We start from the raw sequence: 27,993 nt of genomic DNA on the forward strand, positions 1-27,993 counted from the left end.
GGGCAGAGTTGATAAGACGACCTTGGGAAAGGAACAGGAGAAGATGTCTCCCTAAGTTAGAGAGAGAAACAACGGCCTGGGAATGGCTAGGCTGGCAAAAGATAAGGAGACAGGTGGTCTGGGTACTGTGGAAAAATACAGCCGCCTAAAGCTGGGTGGAGTTCTCTACTGGTGTGTGTGTGTGAATATAAAAGGCTTTGTACATTGTAAGGATTTCAGAGCTCTCATAAATAAACGTTTTGACCATTGTGGGCTGGTTCCCCAACCAGAATCTTACACACTCTGGTGGGGGCAGACTGAGTAGTTTAATTGAAGTTCGGTTTAAGAACATTGATAACTTAATTCCCGTAACAGTTCCTCAGTGTAAGCTGAACAGATATAAGCCCTTCTTCATCCCTGTCAGTCAAACTCATAACCAGCAGTATGTAGGAGGAGACCCTTTGCAATGTAATATACACAAAGTGTAGAAAACATTAGGAACACCTTCCTAATATTGAGTTGCACCCTCTTTTGCCCTCAGAACAGCCTCAATTTGTCAGGCCACAGAGTCTACAAGGTGTCAAAAGTGTTCCACAGGGATGCTGGCCCATGTTGACTCCAATCCTTCCCACAGTTGTGACAAGCTTTTACCTGGTCAGTCTATGTCATGGAAAGAGTAGGTGTTCTTAATGTTTTCTATACTCAGTGAACATACATACAGTACCAGTCAAAAGTTTGGACACACCTACTCATTCACTGGTTTTTCTTTATTTTTACTATTTTCTACATTGTAGAATGATAAAAGACAGCAACACAATGCAATAACACACATGGAATCATGTAGTAACCAAACAAAGTGATAAACAAATCAATATATATATATATATATATATATATATATTTGAGATTCTTCAAATTAGCCACCCTTTTCCTTGATGACAGCTTTGCGCACTCTTGGCATTTTCTCAACCAGCTTCATGAGGTAGTCACCTGGAATGCATTTCAATTAACAGGTATGCCTTGTTAAAAGTTAACTTGTGGAATTTTCCTTCTTAATGCGTTTGAGCCAATCAGTTGTGTTGTGTCAAGGTAGGGGTGGTATGCAGAAGATAGCCCTATTTGGTAAAATATCATGTCCATATTATGGCAAGAACAGCTCAAATAAGCAAAGAGAAACGACAGTCCATCATTACTTTAAGACATGGTCAGTCAATTCAGAAAATGTTAAGAACTTTGAAAGTTTCTTCAAGGGCAGTTGAAAAAACCATCAAGCGCTATGACAAAACTGGCTCTCATGAGGACCACCACGGGAAAGGAAGACCCAGTGTTACCTCTGCTGCAGAGGATAAGTTCATTAGATTTACCAGCCTCAGAAATTGCAGACCAAATAAATGCTTCAGAGTTCAAGTAACAGACACATCTCAACAACAGTTCAGAGGAGAACCGAATCAGGTCTTCATGGTCGAATTGCTGCAAAGAAACCACTTACAAAGGACACCAATAATAAGAAGAGACTTGCTTGGGCCAAGAAACACGAGCAATGGACATCAGACCGGTGGAAATCTGTCCTACCACAGCATTCTGCAGCAATACGCCATCCCATCTGGTTTGCGCTTAGTGGGACTATCATTTGTTTTTCAACAGGACAATGACCCAACACACCACCAGGCTGTGTAAAGACCATTTGACCAAGAAGGAGAGTGATGGAGTGCTGCATCAGATGACCTGGCCTCCACAATCACCCGACCTCAACCCAATTGAGATGGTTTGGGATTATTTGGACCGCAGAGTGAAGGAAAAGCAGCCAACAAGTGCTCAGAATATGTGGTAACTCTTTCAAGACTATTGGAAAAGCATTTCAGGTGAAGCTGGTTGAGAGAATGCCAAGAGTGTGCAAAGCTGTCAACAACACAAAGGGTGGCTACTATAAAGAATCTCAAATCTAAAATATATTTTAATTCGTTTAACACTTTTTTGGTTACTAAATGATTACATGTGTTTTTTCATAGTTGACATATTCACTATTATTCTACATTGTAGAAAATTGTAAAAATAAAGACCATGGGAAAGAGTAGGTGTGTCCAAACATGACTGGTACTGCATTCGCTCCAGCCATTACCACGTGTCCGTCATCCCCTGTGGTCAGCTCACATCCCCTCACAGCAAACAGGACTCTCCGTGATATTATTTTTATTTCACCTTTATTTAACCAGGTAGGCAAGTTGAGAACAAGTTCTCATTTACAACTGCGACCTGGCCAAGATAAAGCAAAGCAGTTCGACACATACAACAACACAGTTACACATGGAATAAACAAAACATACAGTCAATAATACAGTACAAAAATAAGTCTATATACAAAGTGAGCAATGATGATGATGATGGCTACGTTGGTCTTTTAGACCAAGATCTCGTCTACAGCTACTAATAACTTCGGTAGCTACACCAAAGACACAGCTCAACGTGAATGGCAAAAATGTTAGCCTCTTTACCGTCATCTCTGCCGACCAAGACCAAACACTGTACATTTTAAAGCTCTGCAGCCACGCAAAACGGTATCGTGTCGCAACAAATATGCCCATGTAAACAAATTCGCTTTCCACAGGCATTATTCTGTTGATCCTCCCATTTATGTCGACACGCTACAGGTATGCGTTTAGTAGAGAGGAAGAGGCTGAACTCTGCGGAAATGTCTCCTTCCAGCAGATGGCGGTTTTCGTTGTTTGGTCAACAAGCAAGGTGTTTTTGTATGGAGAGCAATAAGTGTCGAATTTCGGGAGGTTTATTTAATCGAATATAAATGACATAATTCTTAAGTTATGAGTGTACTGATGTAAGTAGGTAACGTGATATCTCGGCAATTTTGAGAAGGAAAAACCAACACTTTATATAGGAGTTGTGCAATTACCCATAACTGTCTAACTGACAACAGCCATACAGACAGAAAAACCTTGGAAGATGGATGATAGTTACATGGGAGTTGGAGCATGTAAAGAGTTTTAAGTATTGGTTCCAATTCATATACAAGGGTTAGTTACACAATACAAAATCCCATTGTCTACAAAAAGTCAAAACAATTCTAACTTGGTAAAGATGCATCCACAGTAAAGTGTATTGGAACACCATATTGATATAAAACAAAATCATGTAGATCTGTCTCTTCCTCCATTATATATATTTTTAATTGTCCGTCTTAAAACATTCATAGTCAGATCAGATTGAATACCACAAGTATAAAAACATTTTGAAACGTATAAATTAAAAACAAGCCCAGTGTCAAACGTCTCAACCATTGTAGAGCTCATCATCCATTTGCTTCATTCTGATTCTCCCAGGTCTGCATTCTACCCCTCCACAATATTATCCCCAAATCACACTTGATCGAACAGATGATACACGGAATGATAAAACCTAGCAAAGTTTCAGTAGTATTATTACAAAATGGACAGAGTGCAAACTTGTTCAGAAGTTCAAGTATACAGTATATTTCCTCTTAGAAAAAAAACAGAAAATCAGAAAAAAAGGGCCATACTGTTCTACCAACATAGTTAATAAAATAAGGCAGATCATTTGTGGTAATGTCAATACACGTATTCCCCACTGGGTGGTGCACCAATTGTTAGTTAGAGCAACCCATTGGGCATCACGTATTTGGGAGTTCATCCCTATTCTCCAACACAATGAGACCCACTAAAGCCTTGTTCACACTAGCAGTTTGAAGTGACTCAAATCCACTTTTTTTTTTAGGCATATCCGATTTTAAATCTTTTTTTTGTTTTTTCTGCAATCAGAACACCCAAAAAGCACATGGAATCAGATATTTTGAGATTCCTGGCAATGACTACTGTCTGAACTGTCAAATCTGATTTATTTTCCTTCAAGTGTTTTTTTAAAAACTTATTTGGCACATCTTGTTGCTTGCTACTCTGTTGACAGTTTCAACAACAACTTGTGGTAGCTAAGTAGCTTGTTAATTGTTTACAAACAAATTAGTGTATGTGCTAGCAAACTAAAACAGCTAGCTAGTTGACTGCTGTGGCCAGACAAAAATGACTCATTTTTAAAGTTGGATTATTTTATCCTTTGAGGCTTTATAAGTGTTCTCACGCTATGATTTTGAACATGCAAAGCAACTGGGAGACTTACATAGCAGGCATTGTTGTCAGTCAACTTAGCTTGCTGCACAACAGCTTTCTGAGTGAGAGGAAACACAAGCACCACCACCAATCAGCTTACAGCACCGCACACACGCCTGCCATTACCTTGACAACCAGCGCAGTCATGTCAGCCAATGACTACAGTCTGAAAACACACATCCGATTTGAGACATTTGTATAGCACGACGGGTGTGCACTGAGATTGAGGGACGAGCGTAGCAGTGACGAGATCTGACGTAAGACAATGCAGTCATTATTGATTTGCGCATTAAGAGCTGCAGTGTGAACAAAGCTTCAGAAGGACATGTAATGACATTACTTAAACCACATTAGTTATTTTAATGAGAACTTGAGAGTCCCTATCTGACTATGAAAGGCACTCAGGACTGGTAACAACAAAAAATGCATTCAGATTATATGAAATAACAGTATAAAAGCCTGGATACATGGACTTGTACATTGATGCAGCATCATAAACTGGGCCTCTCCTCTATCTGTCCATCGATGGCTGGACTTTTAAAAATGAGCAAGATGTACATCTCTTGAAATGTTCCTGTGGTTTTCAGCTGCACCTCTACCGACCAGGGTTGGGATCAATTCCAGTTCAATTTCCGGAAGTAAACTGAAATTCCAATTTGGAATTGGAATTTCAGTGTCCTTCCTGAATTGACTGAATTGAACCCGACCCTGGTACCTTTTGTACAGCTATAGTGAGACAGAACTTCTGCACTGAACAAAAATATAAACTCAACATGTAAAGTGTCGGTCCCATGTTTCATGAGCTGAAATAAAAAGAACCCTGAATTGTCACTGAAATTTTGTGCACAAATTTGTTTACATCCCTGTTAGTGAGCATTTCTCCTTTGCCAAGATAATCCATCCACCTGACAGGTGTGGCATATCAAGAAGCTGATTAAACAGCATGATCATGACACAGGTGCACCTTGTGCTGGGGACAATAAAAGGCCACTCTAAAATGTGCAGTTTTGTCACACAACACAATGCCACAGATGTTTTGAGGGAGTATGCAATTGGCATGCTGACAGCAGGAATGTCCACCAGAGCTGTTGCCAGATAACTGAATGTTTATTTCTCTACCATAAGCCTCCAATAACATTTCCGTGACCAACAGACGCATATCTGTATTCCCAGTCATGTGAAATCAATAGATTAAGAACCTAATGAATTAACTTCAATTGACTGATTTCATTATAAGAAGTGTAAACATCTTTGAAATTGTTGCGTTTATATTTTTGTTCAGTGTACGTAGATCTCGCTTCTCCCTATGGTTCATTCTCACCTATGGAACTCTATATAGAGAGGATTATCCATCAGGGTTGGGCTCAATGCCATTTCAATTCAGTTCATGTCTCTCATAGAGAAGCATTGAAAATGTCAGTTTTCTTCCGGAATTGAAATGGAATTGACCCCAACCCTGCTACTCTCTCCTCTCAGCTGTTCCAGGACTTTCGGTTTTGTCCCTTGCGACTGGCCCCAGCCCCATCTCCCTTGGCTAGGGCAGTGAGGGCAGCCAGGTTAGGGCTGGACCCGGATAGGTTAGCACTACGCCGCTTCTGCTGCTGTCGCCGCTTCTGCTTAGCCCCGCCCCCGACTCCTCCACGGCTCACCCTATCAGGACGCACCAATACCCCGTAACCAGGGTTACAGTGGAAGTAGTGCTTTCCACCCACGGACCCGTCGTTTTTCCCTAGAGAGTGAGAGAGAGATTGATAGTGAGAGAACTGGGGAACATCCACCATAAAAATACTAATCACCCTAACATAATATAGACAATAACCTGTCATTCCAAATTAAATAGCAGAATCTTCCAAATTAGTAAAGGTATTTCTGACATAATAATGTTCACTGGGGCATTTCTGAGAACTCATATCAAAACACTGAGGTAGACGTCTAATCTAGATGAGATAACCTCTGCTATGTTACCTACCTGCAGGTAAATCCAGCTCCACTCCAACCCAGGTTCCCTCTGCAAAGTCTGTAGGTCCCACGTAGCTCACCGTACCACTTTTATTAGTTCCTACAGTCACAAACTCCCCCTCCTTCAGCCAGTCAGGCACGGCTGTGGCTACGTCGGTGGCTCCTTCGTCTGAGTCGGACAGGATCTCCAGTCTCTCCAGAGGAACATACAGGTCATCACCCAGACTCCTGGCCCCCACTCCTTCTGCCCCTGCCTGGGATTCATCCTCAACTAAGATTGGTTGGAAGGACTTCAGGTCGGATGTCTTTACTCTCTGGATCTTGAATGCGTTGGCTGATGTGCTTCTGGAAGTGGGAGTTTTGACGACTAGTGCTAGGACAGGGTTTAGGGTTAGAAGAGGGGCTTTGGTTGGGACAGGGGTTGGTGTTGAGGTCAGAGCTGGATGGGCAGGTGTAGGGACTGGGACAGGGGTTGGTGTTGAGGTCAGAGCTGGATGGGCAGGTGTAGTGACCAGAGCTACAGCTTGGGCTGGTGCTGGAGCTGGGATTGGGGCTGGTGCTTTGGCTTGCTGGCTAGATGCAGGCTCATCAACTGGAGGTTCAACAGGGGTAGGTGCAGGTTCAGATTGGGCTGCCGGTGCCCGCTGGTCTAGAGGTGCCCGCTGGTCTAGAGGTGCCCGCTGGTCTTGTTCTTCTGGTAGCTCTGATGGAGGCTGGGACTGGTCTGGACCTGCTTCTACTGGTTGATCTGTTTGGCCTAGTACTGGTTCTGAACCAGCTGATTCACCCAGTCCTGTCTGTTCTGTGGCTGCTTGATCTGATTCTTGTGGCAGGGCTGGTGCTGGTGGAGACTGGTCCAGTGGTGAAGACTCTTTTAGACCTGGTGCTGATTCTACCGGTGGTTCTGGTTGATCAAATGCAGACTGTTCTGATACAGACAGTTCTGATTCTGGAAGATCCGTTACAGACTCACCGACATGTTGCTCTGTCTGGCCCCGTGATGATGACAATACTACCTCCGTCTCTGGTTGTTCGTGAGGTATCTCGGACTCCATTGGTTCTTCTACGTGGACTGGTGGTTCAGACTGATGTGACACTATAGACAGTTCATGTGTAGATTTATCTGGTGTGGACTGTGTCAGTGACTCTGACTGGACTGATTGTTCTGACTGGTTTGATACTACAGACGGTAGTAGTCTGTAGTGGACTTGTGTAGACTTGTCTGGCATGGACTGTGTCAGTGACTTTGATGGAGTCATGTCTTCAGGTTCTACTGAGGTGCCATGTGGTTCCAATGGGAGAGGAGATTCTGCTCTGAGTTTATCAGTCCTGTCTGCCTGGGGTGTGCTAGTGTCAGTCCTGTCTGCCTGGGGTGTGCTAGTGTCAGTCCTGTCTGCCTGGGGTGTGCTAGTGTCAGTCCTGTCTGCCTGGGGTGTGCTAGTGTCAGTCCTGTCTGCCTGGGGTGTGCTAGTGTCAGTCCTGTCTGCCTGGGGTGTGCTAGTGTCAGTCCTGTCTGCCTGGGGTGTGCTAGTGTCAGTCCTGTCTGCCTGGGGTGTGCTAGTGTCAGTCCTGTCTGTCTCTGAAGCCTCCAGGTCAGTAGCAGTGGCCTGAGGTATCTGACGAGTCTCCTCCTCTTCCTCCTGGTCGGCCATGTTACAGTCATGATGAAGATCCCGACCGATGCCTGCCTCGAACGACCTGTGCATCGCCTCAAAGCCATCTGGCCTGAGATTGGCTGACGGAGTGACGTCCCCACCAATCAGGTAGGGCTCTGACAGGGTTGCCGTGGAGACGCTGGTAGACGCCTCGCTGACCGGGCTGGGGACGGGGTCTTCCATCTCAGGGATGATGGGTGGTGGGAGGGGCATGGTTTTTGGGGCCTCTGATTGGCTCTCTGGGGGGATGATTTCCCCAATGGGAACCTGTGGAATTAACCATGGCGACAGACTAGTAATGGATGGTGTTGAGCATGATACTGTGCACACACACACACACACACACACACACACACACACTTCTAGGTGTAGGAGCCATGTAATAGACTTTTTTTATTAAGACCACATTTTGAATATTGCTTTGTGTGTCCTAATAACTCATTACATTGTCAGTGTGGCTGGATGGGCCAGTCTGACCTGACTGCCAGGTCGCTGGCTGGCACGCATTGTCCCTTGTTTAAAAATAAAATAAAAAATCCTAACTTGTTTTGCTGTGAAATAAATCAATTTCATTTTACCTGCATTATTTTCTTCATATTTTTCTGTAACAAAACCCAACAACAAATGTCAAATGTATTATTGTCAACAACTCTGTTCGGGACGTTCCCTTATTCGACAAGTGTTTGGCAAGATTTAAAAATCCCTCAAAATCGGAGTGACTAAGGAAATTTGGGCTAAACATTTTTAGAAATAGTCACTGCACTAGGGACATACGATCAAGTGACTTACCAGGTGACGACCAAGTGTGGTATCCAAGTCCTCTTCAACACTTGGTGACTGCACTATGATGAAAGGCAAGCTCTGAGGAACAGGCTAAAGATGAGAGTTTCATGTTAAAATTTGATCTGAGATTTTTCACAGAGTATATTGACAGTTAAATCAATTATTGATATCATTCCAGCCTCTGATCTAGGGACAGCACACAGATTCCAGCCTCTGATCTAGGGACAGTATCCAGATTCCAGCCTCTGATCTAGGGACAGTATCCAGATTCCAGCCTCTGATCTAGGGACAGCACACAGATTCCAGCCTCTGATCTAGGGACAGCACACAGATTCCAGCCTCTGATCTAGGGACAGCACACAGATTCCAGCCTCTGATCTAGGGACAGCACACAGATTCCAGCCTCTGATCTAGGGACAGCACACAGATTCCAGCCTCTGATCTAGGGACAGCACACAGATTCCAGCCTCTGATCTAGGGACAGCACACAGATTCCTGTCCCTTTTCTATTAAATCATCCTCCATTCTAAAATGTCCTTTCTGACCTGCTCAAAACCCTGGGAATTAAATAAAGCATTTATAGATATACATTCCAAACCTCTCTTTCTTCTCAGATAAGGGGTAAGGCACTACAGATATTGGTGGCAGATCAGCTGCCACAGCATACTCAAGAGTTCTAGATGAATTCTGGAATCACAGTGAGAACTGACAAGTGATTGTTTTCACATGTTTTGATTGGAAGATGGTAGCAGGAGACCTGTCAGCAGGTCCAAACAGAACTACCCTGTCATCCTCTGGCTCAGCCCATAACACCTGGAACTCAACCAGTGTCACATCACCTCTCCTGTCCACTCCACCACATCTTCACACTGCTGGAGAATACTCCCGTACAAAAGGTCCTTGGACAGATACAGTCTCGAAAAACCAGACTATGGCTGTTTCTACATGCAGTATGCTGAATGTGGGAGATAATGTGAATGTCTAAGAACTGACTAGAGATCAGTTGTTACTGTTATAGGTTAGCAGTCATGTTCAGCAGTAGTGTTGATACTTGTTGGGGGATAGGAGTCTGGTCTAAGAACTGACCAGAGATCAGTTGTGTTATTAGTTTAGGTATTACTTTATTTGGATAATAGATGGTTTGTAGATGTTCAAAACCTGTCAACAACATTTCAACTAACTATTCCCTGACCCTTAACCTTTATTCTAAACCTAACCTTAGTAACCAGTTGCTTACAAACAGATAGTTTGACCATCTGTAGATTCTCAATAGGGAACTATCCAAATAAAGTGTGGCCTTAGTTTAGTTTACCTGCTGGGGGACAGGAGACAGGTCTCTCTTCTCCTCCCTGGCGGAGAACAGGGACTTGAGCAGTTTGGGGACAGGAGGGACCAGAGCCTTGACTGGGGAGAAATAATAGGTAGCACGAGCACGCAGTGAGAGGCCTTGAGGTCGTACAGGAAGGAAGAGGAAGAAGAGAAGAGAGGAAGCTCTAAATTGGAGAGGAGAAACCCAACAGATGAAACCAGAGGACAGGCAGAACAGATAATATAATAGCAGCACCACAGCAGTGAAGGCTCAAGAGTGAGGAAAAGGATAGCGACCATTAGCCCTGAGGTTATATTGGAGGACTTTGTTGTTCTCACCAGTGTCAGGGAGGATGTTCTGGGCCAGAGGTAGAGCGGAGCTAGGGACGGTACGTCTGGAGTGGGACGGGGGAGGAACAACTGACAGGTCCTGGTGACTCTCGGACCAGCCCTGAGGATATCAGGGATGGAACAGTAGAATTTCTTTTGTTATATATCGTTGGTAGCGGGGTTCGGGTCAATTCCATTTCAATTCAGAAAGTAAACCAAATTCAAAATTGAAATGGAATTGACACCAACCCTGGTTGGTAGAGATGTGGTTACTGTTTTGTTGTTAGTAAAGGTGTTAGAGTATGTTGCCATGGTGTTTGATAGTTAAGGTGTTGTTAGAGTATGTTGCCATGGTGTTTGATACCCAAACTATAGAAGTTGCTGTACAGATGGGGGGGGGGGGGGGTCTGTTTTTCTAGATGAGCCTAGTTTAGGGACGCCTCACCTTGTTGTCATGTAGCCTGTGGTTGGAGGACAGGTCCTGTCTGCTCCAGGATCCTGACAGCTAGAAGAGGGTAGAGACCAGGATGCTTAGCGGGACAGAGCGGGGTTCAAACAAGACTGTGTTAGCCTGCTGAGCTAAAGCCTTAGTTTAGAGAGCTAGCGCAAGTCTTAGGTTACACTGTCGTCTTTACAGGTTAACTAGTAGTTACTAAGCAGTACATTATTACGTTACTGAGATTATGGGAATAGCAGGCTGATGGTAGAGGCGCCCTCATGCTTCCCAGATGAAACAGTTTGGTAGAGTTGGTACATATAATATGACGACATTTTGTGACGTTTCTGTTCGTTTTGGATTTCATGACAGTTTTTAAATCGGAGCCGAAGTCTAAGCCCCATCGTTGGTGATTGGTCAACAGTAGGGATTCTTCAAAAAAGTATTTGTTGTCATTCAATGAGAGACGACTCGTTGTCATGGACATTTTTTTCCTTTGAAAAATACTGCACCAAACATTTAAGTTAGATGTAAAATATTGTTGTGTGACAAAACTGCACTTTTATTGTCCACAGCACAAGGTGCACCTGTGTAATGATCATGCTGTTTAATCAGCTTCTTGATATGCCACACCTGTCAGGTGGATGGAATATCTTGGCAAAGGAGAAATGCTCACTAACAAAGGATGTAAACTAATTTGTGCAGAGAAGAGAAATAAGCTTTTTGTGCATAATATTTCTCGGCTCTTATTTCAGTTCATGAAATCAAATGTTAGTAGTCACATGCGCCGAATACAACAGGTGAAGACCTTACAGTGAAATGCTTACTTATGAGCCCCTAACCAACAATGCAGTTACAAAAAATAAGTAATTAAAGAGCAGCAGTGAAATAACAATAGCGATACTATATACAGGGGGGTACCGGTACAGAGTCAATGTGCGGGGACACCGGTTATTTGAGGTAGTATGTAGAGTTATTAAAGTGACTATGCACAGATGACAACAGGGGACTGCAGATAGTCTGGGTAAGCATTTGACTAGATGTTCAGGAGCCTTTACAAAACTTTACATGCTGCGTTCATATTTTTGTTCAGTGTAAATTCATTCTGACTATTTTGGAGGAAGTGTATACTGGCTACGGCGTCTCAAGATGGACAAACAGTCCTATTGTCGTTTTTTTCCCTGCCCATTAAAAGGGAGTATGCGAGCACACTCGTTCTGTTGGGCTAGCCGAGTTGGGCTAGGCGCCAGCCGAACTGAAGCATGCTAAAGCCTTAAGGTGTAGGTAGATAGACCGTGTGATCTTATTTCTTACCCGGTTCACATTAGGAGAGCTGAGAGCACGTCTGGGAGACTTGGTCTTGACAGACAACCGCTCCTTCACGGCAACTTCCTACACACACACACAGGGTTTTTTTTTTATGTAAGAGGTGAGTGTCTGTCTGTCTGTCTGCGGACCTGTCTGTCTGTCTGTCTGTCTGCGGACCTGTCTGTCTGTCTGTCTGTCTGCGGACCTGTCTGTCTGTCTGTCTGTCTGCGGACCTGTCTGTCTGTCTGTCTGTCTGCGGACCTGTCTGTCTGTCTGTCTGTCTGCGGACCTGTCTGTCTGTCTGTCTGTCTGCGGACCTGTCTGTCTGTCTGTCTGTCTGCGGACCTGTCTGTCTGTCTGTCTGTCTGCGGACCTGTCTGTCTGTCTGTCTGTCTGCGGACCTGTCTGTCTGTCTGTCTGCGGACCTGTCTGTCTGTCTGTCTGCGGACCTGTCTGTCTGTCTGTCTGCGGACCTGTCTGTCTGTCTGCGGACCTGTCTGTCTGTCTGCGGACCTGTCTGTCTGTCTGCGGACCTGTCTGTCTGTCTGCGGACCTGTCTGTCTGTCTGCGGACCTGTCTGTCTGTCTGCGGACCTGTCTGTCTGTCTGCGGACCTGTCTGTCTGTCTGCGGACCTGTCTGTCTGTCTGCGGACCTGTCTGTCTGTCTGCGGACCTGTCTGTCTGTCTGCGGACCTGTCTGTCTGTCTACCTGTCGTAGTCGGTCCAGGGTGAGTATATTCTCCACAGCCAGGACACTGCGGAGGTACTTCTCTATGGCAGCCTCACTGTCCGCTGACTGGACATCCTGAACATCCACACTGGCTGCTAGTCTGGCCAGCATCTCTCTGTCCTCTGGACCCTGGACATCCTGGAGGAGGAAAAGCATCGATAATGTACAGGTAACTGCCAAAAGAATGCAAACACTTGAGGAAATGATGGATACAAAAAAGTACTGTATATTGAAAGCAGGTGCTTCCACAAAGGTGTGGTTCCTGAGTTAATTAAGCAATTAACATCCCATCATGCTTAGGGTCATGTATAATAATGCCTGGCAGGCCATTATTTTAGACATCATGACTATGCCCCATCCACAGGGCACGAGTTGTCACTGAATGAGCATGAAAACGATGTAAACCATATACCATGGCTGTCTCAGTCACCAAATCTTATGGGAGATTTTGAAGAAGCATCTGAGATGGTGTTTCCACCACCGTCAACAAAACACCAAAATGATGAAACAATGGTGTTGCTTCCATCCAATAGACTTCCAGACACTTATAGAATCTATGCCAAGGCGTATTAAAGCTGTTCTGGCTCGTGGTGGACCAACGCCCTATTAAGACACTTTATGTTGGTGTTTCCTTTATTTTGACAGTTACCTGAATAAGATAATGTATCATAGACAATGTATCAGAAATAATGTTTAATAGATAATGCACCGTAGATGATGCATTGTCAATAATGTGTCATCGATAATGTGTCAGAGCCAAAGATTATATGAAAACTGTTAGTTCTGGACACCCATCTAAAGTGACAATATCACAATGACCTCATCAACATGTGCCATAAATCATGAAAACAGACCTCAGCTAACTGGGTTTGGGCACCATTGAGATTGAAAGGTTTCTGGGTGCCATGTTGGCACCAAAACATTATGTACTTTTTACTATATTCTCCTGCTGAATCTTACCAGGTCTCCCTCCAAAAACAGGTATTTAACCTGAAGGGATTTTACCCAGTATACAAAGGTAACTGAAATTAAATGAGTTCACGGGTGTTGGTACCAAAACACCCGCGTTTCTCTCACCCCAGGTATGTTGGAGACGATCTCAAAGGTGACTCCACAGCCAGGGATGGTGCTGCGATGAGACATCCTCTTCATCAGACTCTGACCCCAACCCTGGTACATAACCATGAAATAAACATCCAACTGTACCCACGATATAAAACATCCACCTATACCCACGATATAAACATCCACGATATAAACATCCAACTATACCCACGATATAAACATCCACGATATAAACATCCACCTATACCCACGATATAAACATCCACGATATAAACATCCACCTATACCCACGATATAAACATCCACCTATACCCACGATATAAACATCCACGATATAAACATCCAACTATACCCACGATATAAACATCCAACTATACCCACGATATAAACATCCAACTATACCCACGATATAAACATCCACCTATACCCACGATATAAACATCCACGATGTAAACATCCAACTATACCCACGATGTAAACATCCAACTATACCCACGATGTAAACATCCAACTATACCCACGATATAAACATCCACCTATACCCACGATATAAACATCCACCTATACCCACGATATAAACATCCACCTATACCCACGATATAAACATCCACCTATACCCACGATATAAACATCCACCTATACCCACGATGTAAACATCCACCTATACCCACGATATAAACATCCACCTATACCCACGATATAAACATCCACCTATACCCACGATATAAACATCCACCTATACCCACGATATAAACATCCACCTATACCCACGATATAAACATCCAACTATACCCAATTAAGTTACATCATACAAATCATCATTGGTATAGACTGGATACTAATTATTAATTCATTATTATGCCCAGAAATGAATGAAGATTGAAAAAAAACTACTGCTTAATACATGTACAACTGCATTATACAGGAGCAAGTTACTGAGCATATTCCTGACCTGTTGTCCAGTGTGTGTGATCTGAAGTCTGGTGTGTGTGTATGTGATCTGATGTCTGGTGTGTGTGTGATCTGATGTCTGGTGTGTGTGTGATCTGAAGTCTGGCTGTGTGTGTGTGTGTGTGTGATCTGAAGTCTGGTGTGTGTACGTGACTCCTACCTGTCGTCCGGCTAGGTTGACACAGATGCGTTTTCTGAGGACCAGCTGCATGTTAGCAGGGTGTGAGAGCTGAACTACGACCCTGACTGTCAGGTACACTCGGAGGTCAGCCGACACACCGCGACTCAACTGGGGACAGTCATGTACCGTAGAGTCCCACGACGCCTCCGCTCCAACCTGGTGAGGGGGACGATATGCCTGGTTCAACATCTAGCCCCCTAGTTACCTCTGATAGACCATAAAAAAAGGGGTCTGATAGGAGTAAGCAGCTTGGCAGAGATTCCACCGGGCCGGTAGCACCGGTTTCTACCCATCTGATCCTTTCAGATATATGAGAAGTGTCTAAAGAGAAGACGAGGTGTTGACTTGGACCAGGAGATCACTACTGGTGTTAAAGCTTCAGTCTGTTTCAGCCCCAGTTTGTGTCTTTAAGAACGTTAGCTCACCTCTCCATCGGAATGTTTGACGATGTGCAGGTCGAAGAACTCATCCTCATCCTCCTGGTTCAGCATGGCGTCTAGACCTCCAGCCAGAGGAGCAGACAGGTTGTCCTGGAAATCATCAGCTAGAGAGACAGAGGGTTCAGAGTCAAAGCCAAAATACTTCTGATTTAACCTTTATTCTGTCAATGCTGAGACCAAGGTGTCTTTATTTAGACAGGGAGTCAATCCTGCTATGACCCGACCTGCAACCAGACTGGTGAACACTTACGATACATCTCGTAGCTACAGTAAGGGGGGGATCTAAGCTAACAGTTGATTAAATGATTCTAACATTTTTTTCTAGGCAAGACAATTTCGAGATGGACCTAAATAATTAAATCGGCATGAGGGGTCACCACCTTTGTGGAGAGGGAGCACACGGGGCCGCCTTCCAAACTCTGGGGATAATCGTCAGGTTAAAAAATGTGTGTCAATGACTCTGCAATCAAGGGGAACAGATAGCTGCAGCATGAAAAGATCAAGCAAATTAGCCCCAGGGGATTTTTGTTTTTGTTTTTAACATCTTTAAGCAAGGTGTCTAGCACATCACAAGTAGAAAATAAACATTCACTAGAAGTTGACTGATCTTCCAATGAGCCAACTGGAGTCTGAATGAGGGGCAGGCAGTCGACTGATCTTCCAATGAGCCAACTGGAGTCTGAATGAGGGGCAGGCAGTCGACTGATCTTCCAATGAGCCAACTGGAGTCTGAATGAGGGGCAGACAGTCGACTGATCTTCCAATGAGCCAACTGGAGTCTGAATGAGGGGCAGGCAGTCGACTGATCTTCCAATGAGCCAACAGGAGTCTGAATGAGGGGCAGACAGTCGACTGACTGGCTGACCAGGGTCAAATAAACCACAGTTTATTTAAAATAAAAAGCCTGCCAAAATAAAATGCTTATTAAAAGCATCACTTCTCAGTTCTTTCAGTAACGATGCCAGAGTCTGACAACTTTCTTAGGCAGGGAAGGAGAAGAATTTCCATGCTTCAGTTCATTAAACAGTTCAGAAAATGCAGATGAATCAGCAGCAGTCCGATAGAAATTAGAGAGTAGAGTAGCTTGATTTAGCTTTCTTAATTGAGGAGTCACACCTATTTCTTAATTGAGGAGTCACTCCTATTTCTTAATTGAGGAGTCACAGCTATTTCTTAACTGCCTGAAATGCTGCCAATTAGTTTTTCCTAACATGAAGGAAGGAGGAGAAGGAGAAGAGATAAGGAGAGAAGGAAAGAGAGGAGAGGAGAAAATAGCAGAACATACCACTAAGGTCCAGGAAGAGGACAGGAATGTGAGTCTCCATCCCAGGAACAGGAACTCTGGAACAGGGGAAATTAACCAATTAGAACACTGGGAGCTCACAGACCCCCCCCCCCCCCAATCCTCTACCTCTCTGCGGGGGCTCCAGGGATGCCTACCTCTCTGCGGGGGCTCCAGGGATCCCGCTACCAGTCGAAGGTACCAGGACGGCGTTACGTTCCTCTGTCAGGGTCAGGCGACATTCTAACAGCTGGGCCTCCCTCTCCACGTCATCCTCCGACTTATCTACACACACATTACCATATTCAATGATTACAGTCTTGTCAGAAAGCTCCAGAAAGAGCAATTAGACAGAGGCTTTGAATCTGACTGGACTTGAGACAGCAGTCAGAGTACAGCTCATGAATATGCACTGTGTGTAATGTGTAAGTGTTAGTCAGGCTGACCGGGCTTTTGGACCATCTTCTGCAGGTGCTGGTCCAGGTACTCTTGTCTTGTAGTGAGGGTGGTCAGCCACTGGTCCCTCAACCTCTCCAGATCAACTTCCTACACACACACACACACCCCTCAGCTCCATCCCTCCTATATAGTTGTCTTCTCCTACACAGACTCACACCTCAGTACCAGGGCTATCTGATCTTGTCCAATAAGAACAACATCTTCTGTTCTGGTACGGTGTGCCCAACTGAAAAAAAACCCTGTGACTACTCTCCTTCACTCAACTCGTGGGGAGAATCTCCCCCTTCACTCAACTCGTAGGGAGAATCTCAACTGCATTCCCTTTATTCCTTCCTCTCCTCCTTCTCAAAGCCCATTGGATTGAAAGGTCAGAGGTTCCTCCCCTCTGACCTTTCAACCCAATGGTTCCTCCCCTCTGACCTTTCAACACAATGGGCTTTGAGAAGGAGGAGAGGAGTGAGGACACGAGGAGTCAAGGAAATACAATTGAGATTCTCCCCATGTCTCAGACTACCATAAAATGATTCCAGTCAATGTTACCTGATAGCTGTCCATGTCCTCATCCGAAGGGCGGGCCTGCCGAACCTCCACGTTGCCGATGGAAACATAGAGGACCTTTGTGGAGATGAGAGGCATGGTGCCCGAGTCCTGTACGGACCGGACCTCCACCTGAACACGACGAGACTGGCCCTGGGGAGGGGGAGACAGGGTTCAGGTTAGAGACTGGCCCTGGGGAGGGGGAGACAAGGTTCAGGTTAGAGACTGGCCCTGGGGAGGGGGAGACAAGGTTCAGGTTAGAGACTGGCCCTGGGGAGGGGGAGACAGGGTTCAGGTTAGAGACTGGCCCTGGGGAGGGGGAGACAGGGTTCAGGTTAGAGACTGGCCCTGGGGAGGGGGAGACAGGGTTCAGGTTAGAGACTGGCCCTGGGGAGGGGGAGACAGGGTTCAGGTTAGAGACTGGCCCTGGGGAGGGGGAGACAGGGTTCAGGTTAGAGACTGGCCCTGGGGAGGGGGAGACAGGGTTCAGGTTAGAGACTGGCCCTGGGGAGGGGGAGACAGGGTTCAGGTTAGAGACTGGCCCTGGGGAGGGGGAGACAGGGTTCAGGTTAGAGACTGGCCCTGGGGAGGGGGAGACAGGGTTCAGGTTAGAGACTGGCCCTGGGGAGGGGGAGACAAGGTTCAGGTTAGAGACTGGCCCTGGGGAGGGGGAGACAGGGTTCAGGTTAGAGACTGGCCCTGGGGAGGGGGAGACAAGGTTCAGGTTAGAGACTGGCCCTGGGGAGGGGGAGACAAGGTTCAGGTTAGAGACTGGCCCTGGGGAGGGGGAGACAAGGTTCAGGTTAGAGACTGGCCCTGGGGAGGGGGAGACAGGGTTCAGGTTAGAGACTGGCCCTGGGGAGGGGGAGACAGGGTTCAGGTTAGAGACTTGTCCTGCAAGGATCACAGACTTTTAATACTAAACATCTAGTATACATCAAATAAAACAACTCTTGTAGACACTCCCAAGAGGGAGCACCAAAACACACCGTGTACTGTACACAGAAAACTAGCTACCTACCTGTCTGAGTTGGAAGATGCCACCAGTGCCTACGTCCTTGGGTGGTAGGACCTCTACAGGGGTGAACTCTCCTGCTTCATTCAGCTCCAACACCTGAACCCACAGCTCTAATCTACGAGTCACCTCACTCCACCTGGTCTCACACACACGCGTTATCATGACAGTAATCAAATCAAGCTTTATTTATACAGAACATTTCAGACATGGAATACAACACAATGTGCTTCACAGGAAAAAAACTAAAATATTTACTACACAACAAGTATAAACAGGATAAAAAAAACTAAAAGAAGAGCAAAATTGCACAACTAAAAAAGGGAAAATTGTCCAACTGAATGTATTCCACTGAAATGTGTCTTCCACATTTAACCCAACCCCTCTGAATCAGAGAGGTGTGGGGGGGGGGGGGGGGGGTCTGCCTTAAAAACGACATCTTCGGCGCCCGGGGAACAGTGACCTAACTGCCTTGCTCAGAGGCAGAACGACAGATTTTCACCTTGTCAGCTCGGGGATTCGATCCAGCAACCTTTCGGTTACTGGCCCAACGCTCTAACCACTAGGTTACCTGCCACCTTAAGGTAAAGCGTAGCAACAAAAAAAAATGTTTTAAGATCTCTTTTAAATATGTCCACAGTTTCGGTCCCCCTCAGGTTCTCTGGCAGGCTATTCCAGAGGCTGGGGGCATAATAACTAAAGGCTGTCTCTCCATGCCTCGCAGTCCGAGGCTTATAAGACCAGGGCCAGAGGACCTGAGGGACCTACTGGGTACATAACTTAAAAGCATGTCTGACATGTATTGGGGTGCACAATCATGGATTGATTTAAAAACCAACAGAAGAATATTAAAATGTATTTTAAAACTCACTGGCAGCCAGTGCAGAGACCTTAAAACCAGTGTAATGTGTTCTCTCTGTCTGGTCTTGGTCACTACCCGAGCTGCTACACTCTGTATGTTTTACAGTTGACCAATGGCTTTCTTGGGTAGACCAGACAGGAGAGCGTTACAGCAGTCAACCTGCTTGTAATAAAAGCAGGATGAGTCTCTCTGCATCAGCCTGAGAGAGAAACAGACGCACCTTGGCAATGTTCCATCAGGTGGTAAAAAGCTATTTTGGTCACATTCATAATGTGTGATTCAAAATTGAGATCAGAATCTAAAATAATAACTCGTTTTTTTTCCCCTGCCGTTTTATCTTTATTGCCCGTGAATTAAACTGTATGGCCAGATTCTCTCTCTGTGCTTTGGCTCCAACATAAGTATCTCCGTCTTGTCAGTATATACCAACCCCCAGCACCAATCACCTGACTCCACCTGGTTATATACCAACCCCCAGCACCAATCACCTGACTCCACCTGGTTATATACCAACCCCCAGCACCAATCACCTGACTCCACCTGGTTATATACCAACCCCCAGCACCAATCACCTGACTCCACCTGGTTATATACCAACCCCCAGCACCAATCACCCGACTCCACCTGGTTATATACCAACCCCCAGCACCAATCACCTGACTCCACCTGGTTATATACCAACCCCCAGCACCAATCACCTGACTCCACCTGGTTATATACCAACCCCCAGCACCAATCACCCGACTCGACCTGGTTATATACCAACCCCCAGCACCAATCACCTGACTCCACCTGGTTATATACCAACCCCCAGCACCAATCACCTGACTCCACCTGGTTATATACCAACCCCCAGCACCAATCACCTGACTCCACCTGGTTATATACCAACCCCCAGCACCAATCACCTGACTCCACCTGGTTATATACCAACCCCCAGCACCAATCACCTGACTCCACCTGGTTATATACCAACCCCCAGCACCAATCACCTGACTCCACCTGGTTATATACCAACCCCCAGCACCAATCACCTGACTCCACCTGGTTATATACCAACCCCCAGCACCAATCACCCGACTCCACCTGGTTATATACCAACCCCCAGCACCAATCACCTGACTCCACCTGGTTATATACCAACCCCCAGCACCAATCACCCGACTCGACCTGGTTATATACCAACCCCCAGCACCAATCACCTGACTCCACCTGGTTATATACCAACCCCCAGCACCAATCACCTGACTCCACCTGGTTATATACCAACCCCCAGCACCAATCACCTGACTCCACCTGGTTATATACCAACCCCCAGCACCAATCACCTGACTCCACCTGGTTATATACCAACCCCCAGCACCAATCACCTGACTCCACCTGGTTATATACCAACCCCCAGCACCAATCACCTGACTCCACCTGGTTATATACCAACCCCCAGCACCAATCACCTGACTCCACCTGGTTATATACCAACCCCCAGCACCAATCACCTGACTCCACCTGGTTATATACCAACCCCCAGCACCAATCACCTGACTCCACCTGGTTATATACCAACCCCCAGCACCAATCACCCGACTCCACCTGGTTATATACCAACCCCCAGCACCAATCACCTGACTCCACCTGGTTATATACCAACCCCCAGCACCAATCACCTGACTCCACCTGGTTATATACCAACTCAGCAGTTGAATTTTCTTCATGGATTGTTTTTCTGTGTGATCCTGTTTGCAAACCACATGTCCTTTTTGGATACAACACCCATCCTTCCCTCTCCCCAGGGCAGAATGCTGTACCTCTAAGTTTCCCCCTCTAGCCCCACCCCTCTGCCCTTCTAGCCCCACCCCTCTACCCTTCTAGCCCCACCCCTCACCAGCCTACCCCGCATCCCCCACCAGCCTACCCCCACCAGCCTACCCCTCTACCTAACCTCTAACCCGCCATTCTACCCCTCGACCCCCACGAGCCTACCCATCTACCCTCACCAGCCTACCCCTCTACCCTCACCAGCCTACCCCACTACCCCCACCAGTCTACACCCCCCCAGTCTAACCCTACCTGCATACCCCTCTACCTAACCCCTTCACCCCTACCAGCCTACCCCCGCTGCCCCTACCAGCATACCTCTCTCTGAGGGTTCGTGTCTTGGCCTGAATGACCCCCAGGTCCCAGAGAGCCAGGTTCCTGCGGTGGTTGACTTGTTTATGTCCGAACACCTCGATGGCCACTGCCCCCTCCGCCACAAACTCCACAAACTCCTCGGACACACACACCTCCATCTCCTGGGAACAAACACACACAGAGCACACAACAAAAAGGCACATGAGACAAACACTGGACACACAATCATTCAAATTGTGTCAGATTATGAGCTCCAACACATCTCGCTTTGCTCTGGATACGTTCCCAAAATGTTTGGCTTTTCTAAAAATCATTGTTGGAGGATTCCCAGAATCAGGGAGAATACAGAACAAGCAGCAAGTTTCCGGATTTTGAGTTGATATGTCTGTCCTAGCAAGTCTGGTTATACACTGAACAAGTGGATAGACTATCTATGTGGATAGACTTCTCCTCTGTCCTACCTTACTTCATTATTACTAATTCTGTTCCCGGAGATGTGCCGCGGGCCTCCGTGCCCCAGGAGACGTGCCGCGGCCTCCGTGTTTGTGGTGACAGGCCTAACCCATTGTCCCACGTTGCTCCTGTCAGCTGTACACCCAGCTTTCAGTTACGAGTCTGTTTAATCAAATCTAATATGACCAACACATTATAGCACAGGACACATGCAGAAGTTTCTAAGCTTTTCTATACAATATGTAGAGAGACTCCTCTGCTGTCCTCTATGGCTATTAAAGGTTTCTAGGTCTGTCTCTATGCGACTACGCCACAGTCCCACCTTGCTACTGTCGAACAGCACGGTGCAGAGGGGCTCTTTGCTGGTGGCTGATGGAGGTGAGGGCTCCATCTCCGGGGCGATGAAAACAGGCTCGTCCTGCCCCCAGAAGTGGTACTGGCAGAACACAAAGTTACCCAGGTGACGGGGAAGACCTGTAGCCTGCAGGATCCTCACCTGGACAGAGGACAGGAGACACTCAGCGAACATATGAACACATTCAATAATACAGTCAAGTGACTATAGATTCTGAATGATCATTTCCCACAAAACACCGCTTTAAAAAAAGACAAGACAAACATTAGAAAACACTGTTTATTTTAAATTGAACCCTTAGCATCCAACGATTCATTGGGTGTAAAAATGTAGTTAGGAATTGATTTTGGACTGTTTGCAGAGGACACAGCAGTGATTGCTGAATGAAGTCAAACAGTAGCCAACCTAGTCATAGACTGTTCTCTCTGCTACCGCACGGCAAGCGGTACCGGAGCGCCAAGTCTAGTCATAGACTGTTCTCTCTGCTACCGCACGGCAAGCGGTACCGGAGCGCCAAGTCTAGTCATAGACTGTTCTCTCTGCTACCGCACGGCAAGCGGTACCGGAGCGCCAAGTCTAGTCATAGACTGTTCTCTCTGCTACCGCACGGCAAGCGGTACCGGAGCGCCAAGTCTAGTCATAGACTGTTCTCTCTGCTACCGCACGGCAAGCGGTACCGGAGCGCCAAGTCTAGTCATAGACTGTTCTCTCTGCTACCGCACGGCAAGCGGTACCGGAGCGCCAAGTCTAGTCATAGACTGTTCTCTCTGCTACCGCACGGCAAGCGGTACCGGAGCGCAAAGTCTAGGTCCAAGCGGCTTCTAAACAGCTTCTACCCTCAAGCCATAAGACTCCTGAACATCTAATCAAATGGCTACCCAGACTATTTCTATTGCCCCCCCCTCTTTTACACCTCTGCTACTCTCTGTTGTTATCTTCTGTGCATAATCACTTTAATAACTCTACCTACATGTACATATTACCTCAACTAACCGGTGCCCCCACACATTGACTCTGTATATAGTCTCCACATTGACTCTGTACCGGTACCCCCTGTATATAGCCTCCACATTGACTCTGTACCGGTACCCCCTGTATATAGTCTCCACATTGACTCTGTACCGGTACCCCGTGTATATAGCCTCCACATTGACTCTGTACCGGTACCCCCCCTGTATATAGCCTCCACATTGACTCTGTACCGGTACCCCCCCTGTATATAGCCTCCACATTGACTCTGTACCTGTACCCCCCCTGTATATAGCCTCCACATTGACTCTGTACCGATACCCCCCTGTATCCTGTATATAGCCTCACTATTGTTATTTTACTGCTGCTCTTTAATTATTTGTTATTCTTATCTCATACTTTTTGTTGTTGTTGGTATTTTCTTAAAACTGCATTGTTGGTTAAGAGCTTGTCAGTAAGCTTTTCACTGTAAAGGTCTACAACAGGTGTATTCGGCCCATATGACTTATACACAATTTGATCGTTTTTTTCTCAGTACGTGTTCTCTGTTCAAATCTCTTACCACACACTCCATTTTGCGGGTCTCTCCATCTGCAGTGGTCTCCTCCAGCCCCTCGCTCCCCCGCCACACCTCTACATGGAGACGTCCTGCCACCTAACAGAGAGAAAGACACACAATCTCATTAACCATTTACACTCAGGGGGAAATTAGCCTATATGGATAGGGCTACATTGAAATGTTTCTTACAGAAGACATCTGAAAATGCATAACCATGGTAGCAATTGGGAAAAGGGAACAGTTTGGAGGTCATGGGAAAATGATTAGATCAAAAGGTGAGGACACAACAGTTCACCTGACAAAGACTGAATCCAAACTTTACATTGTTGATTTCATGTGCATTTTACGTTTACTGTACTTTTCACCACAGTTGTTAATGAAATCTGAAAACACACTGGATACATTCAGTAACATGACGAGAACATTCCTGGGAAATGTGGAGTAAGTGCAACATAAGACAAAGAAACAACAAGGGTTTGAGTGAGAGGACTAACTGGTGGACTCACACCTCTCCAAAGTGTACAAGGTTCCTAAGTCATTTATGACTCAAAGGAGAGTCTTCAGCTACACGTTGCGTTTTTTGAGCTCTCCTAGCTGAGTCGTTGAGGAACTAGAGCAAGCACACTTGTATTGTTTGGGACACAACCCAGCATCCTCACAACTGTTGTTTAGGCAATCCAAAAACGGACCATTATAAATCACAATCAGTCAGGTGGGCATCATTTGAAAGCTTGTTCTATTGCCAACATGACCAGCTAAGTTATAAAATATGATATTACAGTGTTAGGCTTTCACATGTAATTCAGGGAAACAGATCGTCAGTTTGGTGGCCATAGAAATGAGTCCTGAGAGGATTCAGGTGCGTGTGACACGACAAACAGGCTCATCGTGTTCAGAACAACCCAGAGTATGACACCATGTCGTCATATAACTGTACATCTAACAGGCTCATCGTGTTCAGAACAACCCAGAGTATGACACCATGTCGTCATATAACTGTACATCTAACAGGCTCATCGTGTTCAGAACAACCCAGAGTATGACACCATGTCATCATATAACTGTACATCTAACAGGCTCATCGTGTTCAGAACAACCCAGAGTATGACACCATGTCATCATATAACTGTACATCTAACAGGCTCATCGTGTTCAGAACAACCCAGAGTATGACACCATGTCATCATATAACTGTACATTTAACATAGTTGGCACTGTATATGAAATGAGATTTATGATATGGAAATGTGAAGTGCACATTTTGACTCACAGGTGTTTGGCTTGTTTGTATGATATCAAAGCGGTATTTATAATAATCCACAACAGGATTATAATTTAAAAAAATAGACTCTTAAATTTACAACATTTCCCTCACTCAGACAACAAAACATTTCCCTCACTCACACGTTACTGTACAGCCACTGAGCTCTGACGTCATCTATAGCATGTTACTGTACAGCCACTGAGCTCTGACATCTATAGCATGTTACTGTACAGCCACTGAGCTCTGACATCATCTATAGCATGTTACTGTACAGCCACTGAGCTCTGACATCATCTATAGCATGTTACTGTACAGCCACTGAGCTCTGACATCATCTATAGCATGTTACTGTACAGCCACTGAGCTCTGACATCATCAATAGCATGTTACTGTACAGCCACTGAGCTCTGACGTCATCTATAGCATGTTACTGTACAGCCACTGAGCTCTGACGTCATCTATAGCATGTTACTGTACAGCCACTGAGCTCTGACGTCATCTATAGCATGTTACTGTACAGCCACTGAGCTCTGACCTGATCTATAGCATGTTACTGTACAGCCACTGAGCTCTGACCTGATCTATAGCATGTTACTGTACAGCCACTGAGCTCTGACATCATCTATAGCATGTTACTGTACAGCCACTGAGCTCTGACATCTATAGCATGTTACTGTACAGCCACTGAGCTCTGACATCTATAGCATGTTACTGTACAGCCACTGAGCTCTGACGTCATCTATAGCATGTTACTGTACAGCCACTGAGCTCTGACGTCATCTATAGCATGTTACTGTACAGCCACTGAGCTCTGATGTCATCTATAGCATGTTACTGTACAGCCACTGAGCTCTGACATCATCTATAGCATGTTACTGTACAGCCACTGAGCTCTGACATCATCAATAGCATGTTACTGTACAGCCACTGAGCTCTGACGTCATCAATAGCATGTTATTGTACAGCCACTGAGCTCTGACGTCATCTATAGCATGTTACTGTACAGCCACTGAGCTCTGACGTCATCTATAGCATGTTACTGTACAGCCACTGAGCTCTGACATCATCTATAGCGTGTTACTGTACAGCCAATGAGCTCTGACATCTATAGCATGTTACTGTACAGCCAATGACATCTATAGCATGTTACTGTACAGCCAATGACATCATCTATAGCATGTTACTGTACAGCCACTGAGCTGACATCATCTATAGCATGTTACTGTACAGCCACTGAGCTCTGATGTCATCTATAGCATGTTACTGTACAGCCACTGAGCTCTGACGTCATCTATAGCATGTTACTGTACAGCCCCTGAGCTCTGACATCTATAGCATGTTATTGTACAGCCACTGAGCTCTGACATCATCTATAGCGTGTTACTGTACAGCCAATGAGCTCTGACATCTATAGCATGTTACTGTACAGCCAATGACATCTATAGCATGTTACTGTACAGCCAATGACATCATCTATAGCATGTTACTGTACAGCCACTGAGCTCTGACATCATCTATAGCATGTTACTGTACAGCCACTGAGCTCTGATGTCATCTATAGCATGTTACTGTACAGCCAATGACATCATCTATAGCATGTTACTGTACAGCCAATGACATCATCTATAGCATGTTACTGTACAGCCAATGACATCATCTATAGCATGTTACTGTACAGCCACTGAGCTCTGACGTCATCTATAGCGTGTTACTGTACAGCCACTGAGCTCTGACATCATCTATAGCGTGTTACTGTACAGCCACTGAGCTCTGACATCATCTATAGGATGTTACTGTACAGCCACTGAGCTCTGACATCTATAGCATGTTACTGTACAGCCAATGACATCATCTATAGCATGTTACTGTACAGCCACTGAGCTCTGACATCTATAGCATGTTACTGTACAGCCACTGAGCTCTGACATCATCTATAGCATGTTACTGTACAGCCAATGACATCATCTATAGCATGTTACTGTACAGCCACTGAGCTCTGACGTCATCTATAGCATGTTACTGTACAGCCACTGAGCTCTGACGTCATCTATAGCATGTTACTGTACAGCCACTGAGCTCTGACGTCATCTATAGCATGTTACTGTACAGCCACTGAGCTCTGACGTCATCTATAGCATGTTACTGTACAGCCACTGAGCTCTGACGTCATCTATAGCATGTTAATGTACAGCCACTGAGCTCTGACGTCATCTATAGCATGTTACTGTACAGCCACTGAGCTCTGACGTCATCTATAGCATGTTACTGTACAGCCACTGAGCTCTGACCTGATCTATAGCATGTTACTGTACAGCCACTGAGCTCTGACCTGATCTATAGCATGTTACTGTACAGCCACTGAGCTCTGACATCTATAGCATGTTACTGTACAGCCCCTGAGCTCTGATGTCATCTATAGCATGTTACTGTACAGCCACTGAGCTCTGACATCATCTATAGCATGTTACTGTACAGCCACTGAGCTCTGACATCATCAATAGCATGTTACTGTACAGCCACTGAGCTCTGACGTCATCAATAGCATGTTACTGTACAGCCACTGAGCTCTGACATCATCTACAGTGGGGAGAACAAGTATTTGATACACTGCCAATTTTGCAGGTTTTCCTACTTACAAAGCATGTAGAGGTCTGTAATTTTTATCATAGGTACACTTCAACTGTGAGAGACGGAATCTAAAACAAAAATCCAGAAAATCACATTGTATGATTTTTAAGTAATTAATTTGCATTTATATTGCATGACATAAGTATTTGATACATCAGAAAAGCAGAACTTAATATTTAGTACAGAAACCTTTGTTTGCAATTACAGAGATCATATGTT

At 45.5% G+C, this 27,993-nt stretch overlaps 1 protein-coding gene across 4 annotated transcripts in view; it reads right to left on the reverse strand.

Annotated features, from left to right (window-relative positions):
- Positions 1–2,163: 2,163 nt before the first annotated feature.
- The window catches only part of LOC106571044 (kinesin-like protein KIF13B), a 59,982-nt gene continuing 34,152 nt past the window's right edge, over positions 2,164–27,993 (reverse strand). Inside the window, exons 23-42 of one of the 4 annotated variants that reach the window (XM_082961619.1) lie at positions 23,886–23,978; positions 22,322–22,495; positions 21,550–21,707; positions 18,561–18,693; positions 17,543–17,692; positions 16,990–17,089; positions 16,702–16,828; positions 16,547–16,602; positions 15,247–15,365; positions 14,801–14,977; positions 13,702–13,794; positions 12,604–12,762; positions 11,901–11,978; positions 10,596–10,655; positions 10,160–10,271; positions 9,825–9,916; positions 8,519–8,602; positions 8,308–8,331; positions 6,085–7,996; positions 2,164–5,844 (exon numbers count right to left, since the gene is read on the reverse strand). In XM_082961619.1, the coding sequence (XP_082817745.1) occupies positions 5,588–5,844; positions 6,085–7,996; positions 8,308–8,331; positions 8,519–8,602; positions 9,825–9,916; positions 10,160–10,271; positions 10,596–10,655; positions 11,901–11,978; positions 12,604–12,762; positions 13,702–13,794; positions 14,801–14,977; positions 15,247–15,365; positions 16,547–16,602; positions 16,702–16,828; positions 16,990–17,089; positions 17,543–17,692; positions 18,561–18,693; positions 21,550–21,707; positions 22,322–22,495; positions 23,886–23,978 (4,158 nt within the window). In that variant the 3' untranslated portion in view covers positions 2,164–5,587. Of the gene's footprint in view, positions 5,845–6,084; positions 7,997–8,307; positions 8,332–8,518; positions 8,603–9,824; positions 9,959–10,159; positions 10,272–10,595; positions 10,656–11,900; positions 11,979–12,603; positions 12,763–13,701; positions 13,795–14,800; positions 14,978–15,246; positions 15,366–16,546; positions 16,603–16,701; positions 16,829–16,989; positions 17,090–17,542; positions 17,693–18,560; positions 18,694–21,549; positions 21,708–22,321; positions 22,496–23,885; positions 23,979–27,993 lie in introns of all 4 variants that reach the window. The other 3 variants (XM_082961617.1, XM_082961620.1, XM_082961618.1) reach the window with 3 other exon arrangements.

The sequence above is a fragment of the Salmo salar genome, chromosome 15 (genome assembly GCF_965601325.2).
Source record: "Salmo salar chromosome 15, fSalSal1, whole genome shotgun sequence".
NCBI classification, from domain to species: domain Eukaryota; kingdom Metazoa; phylum Chordata; class Actinopteri; order Salmoniformes; family Salmonidae; genus Salmo; species Salmo salar.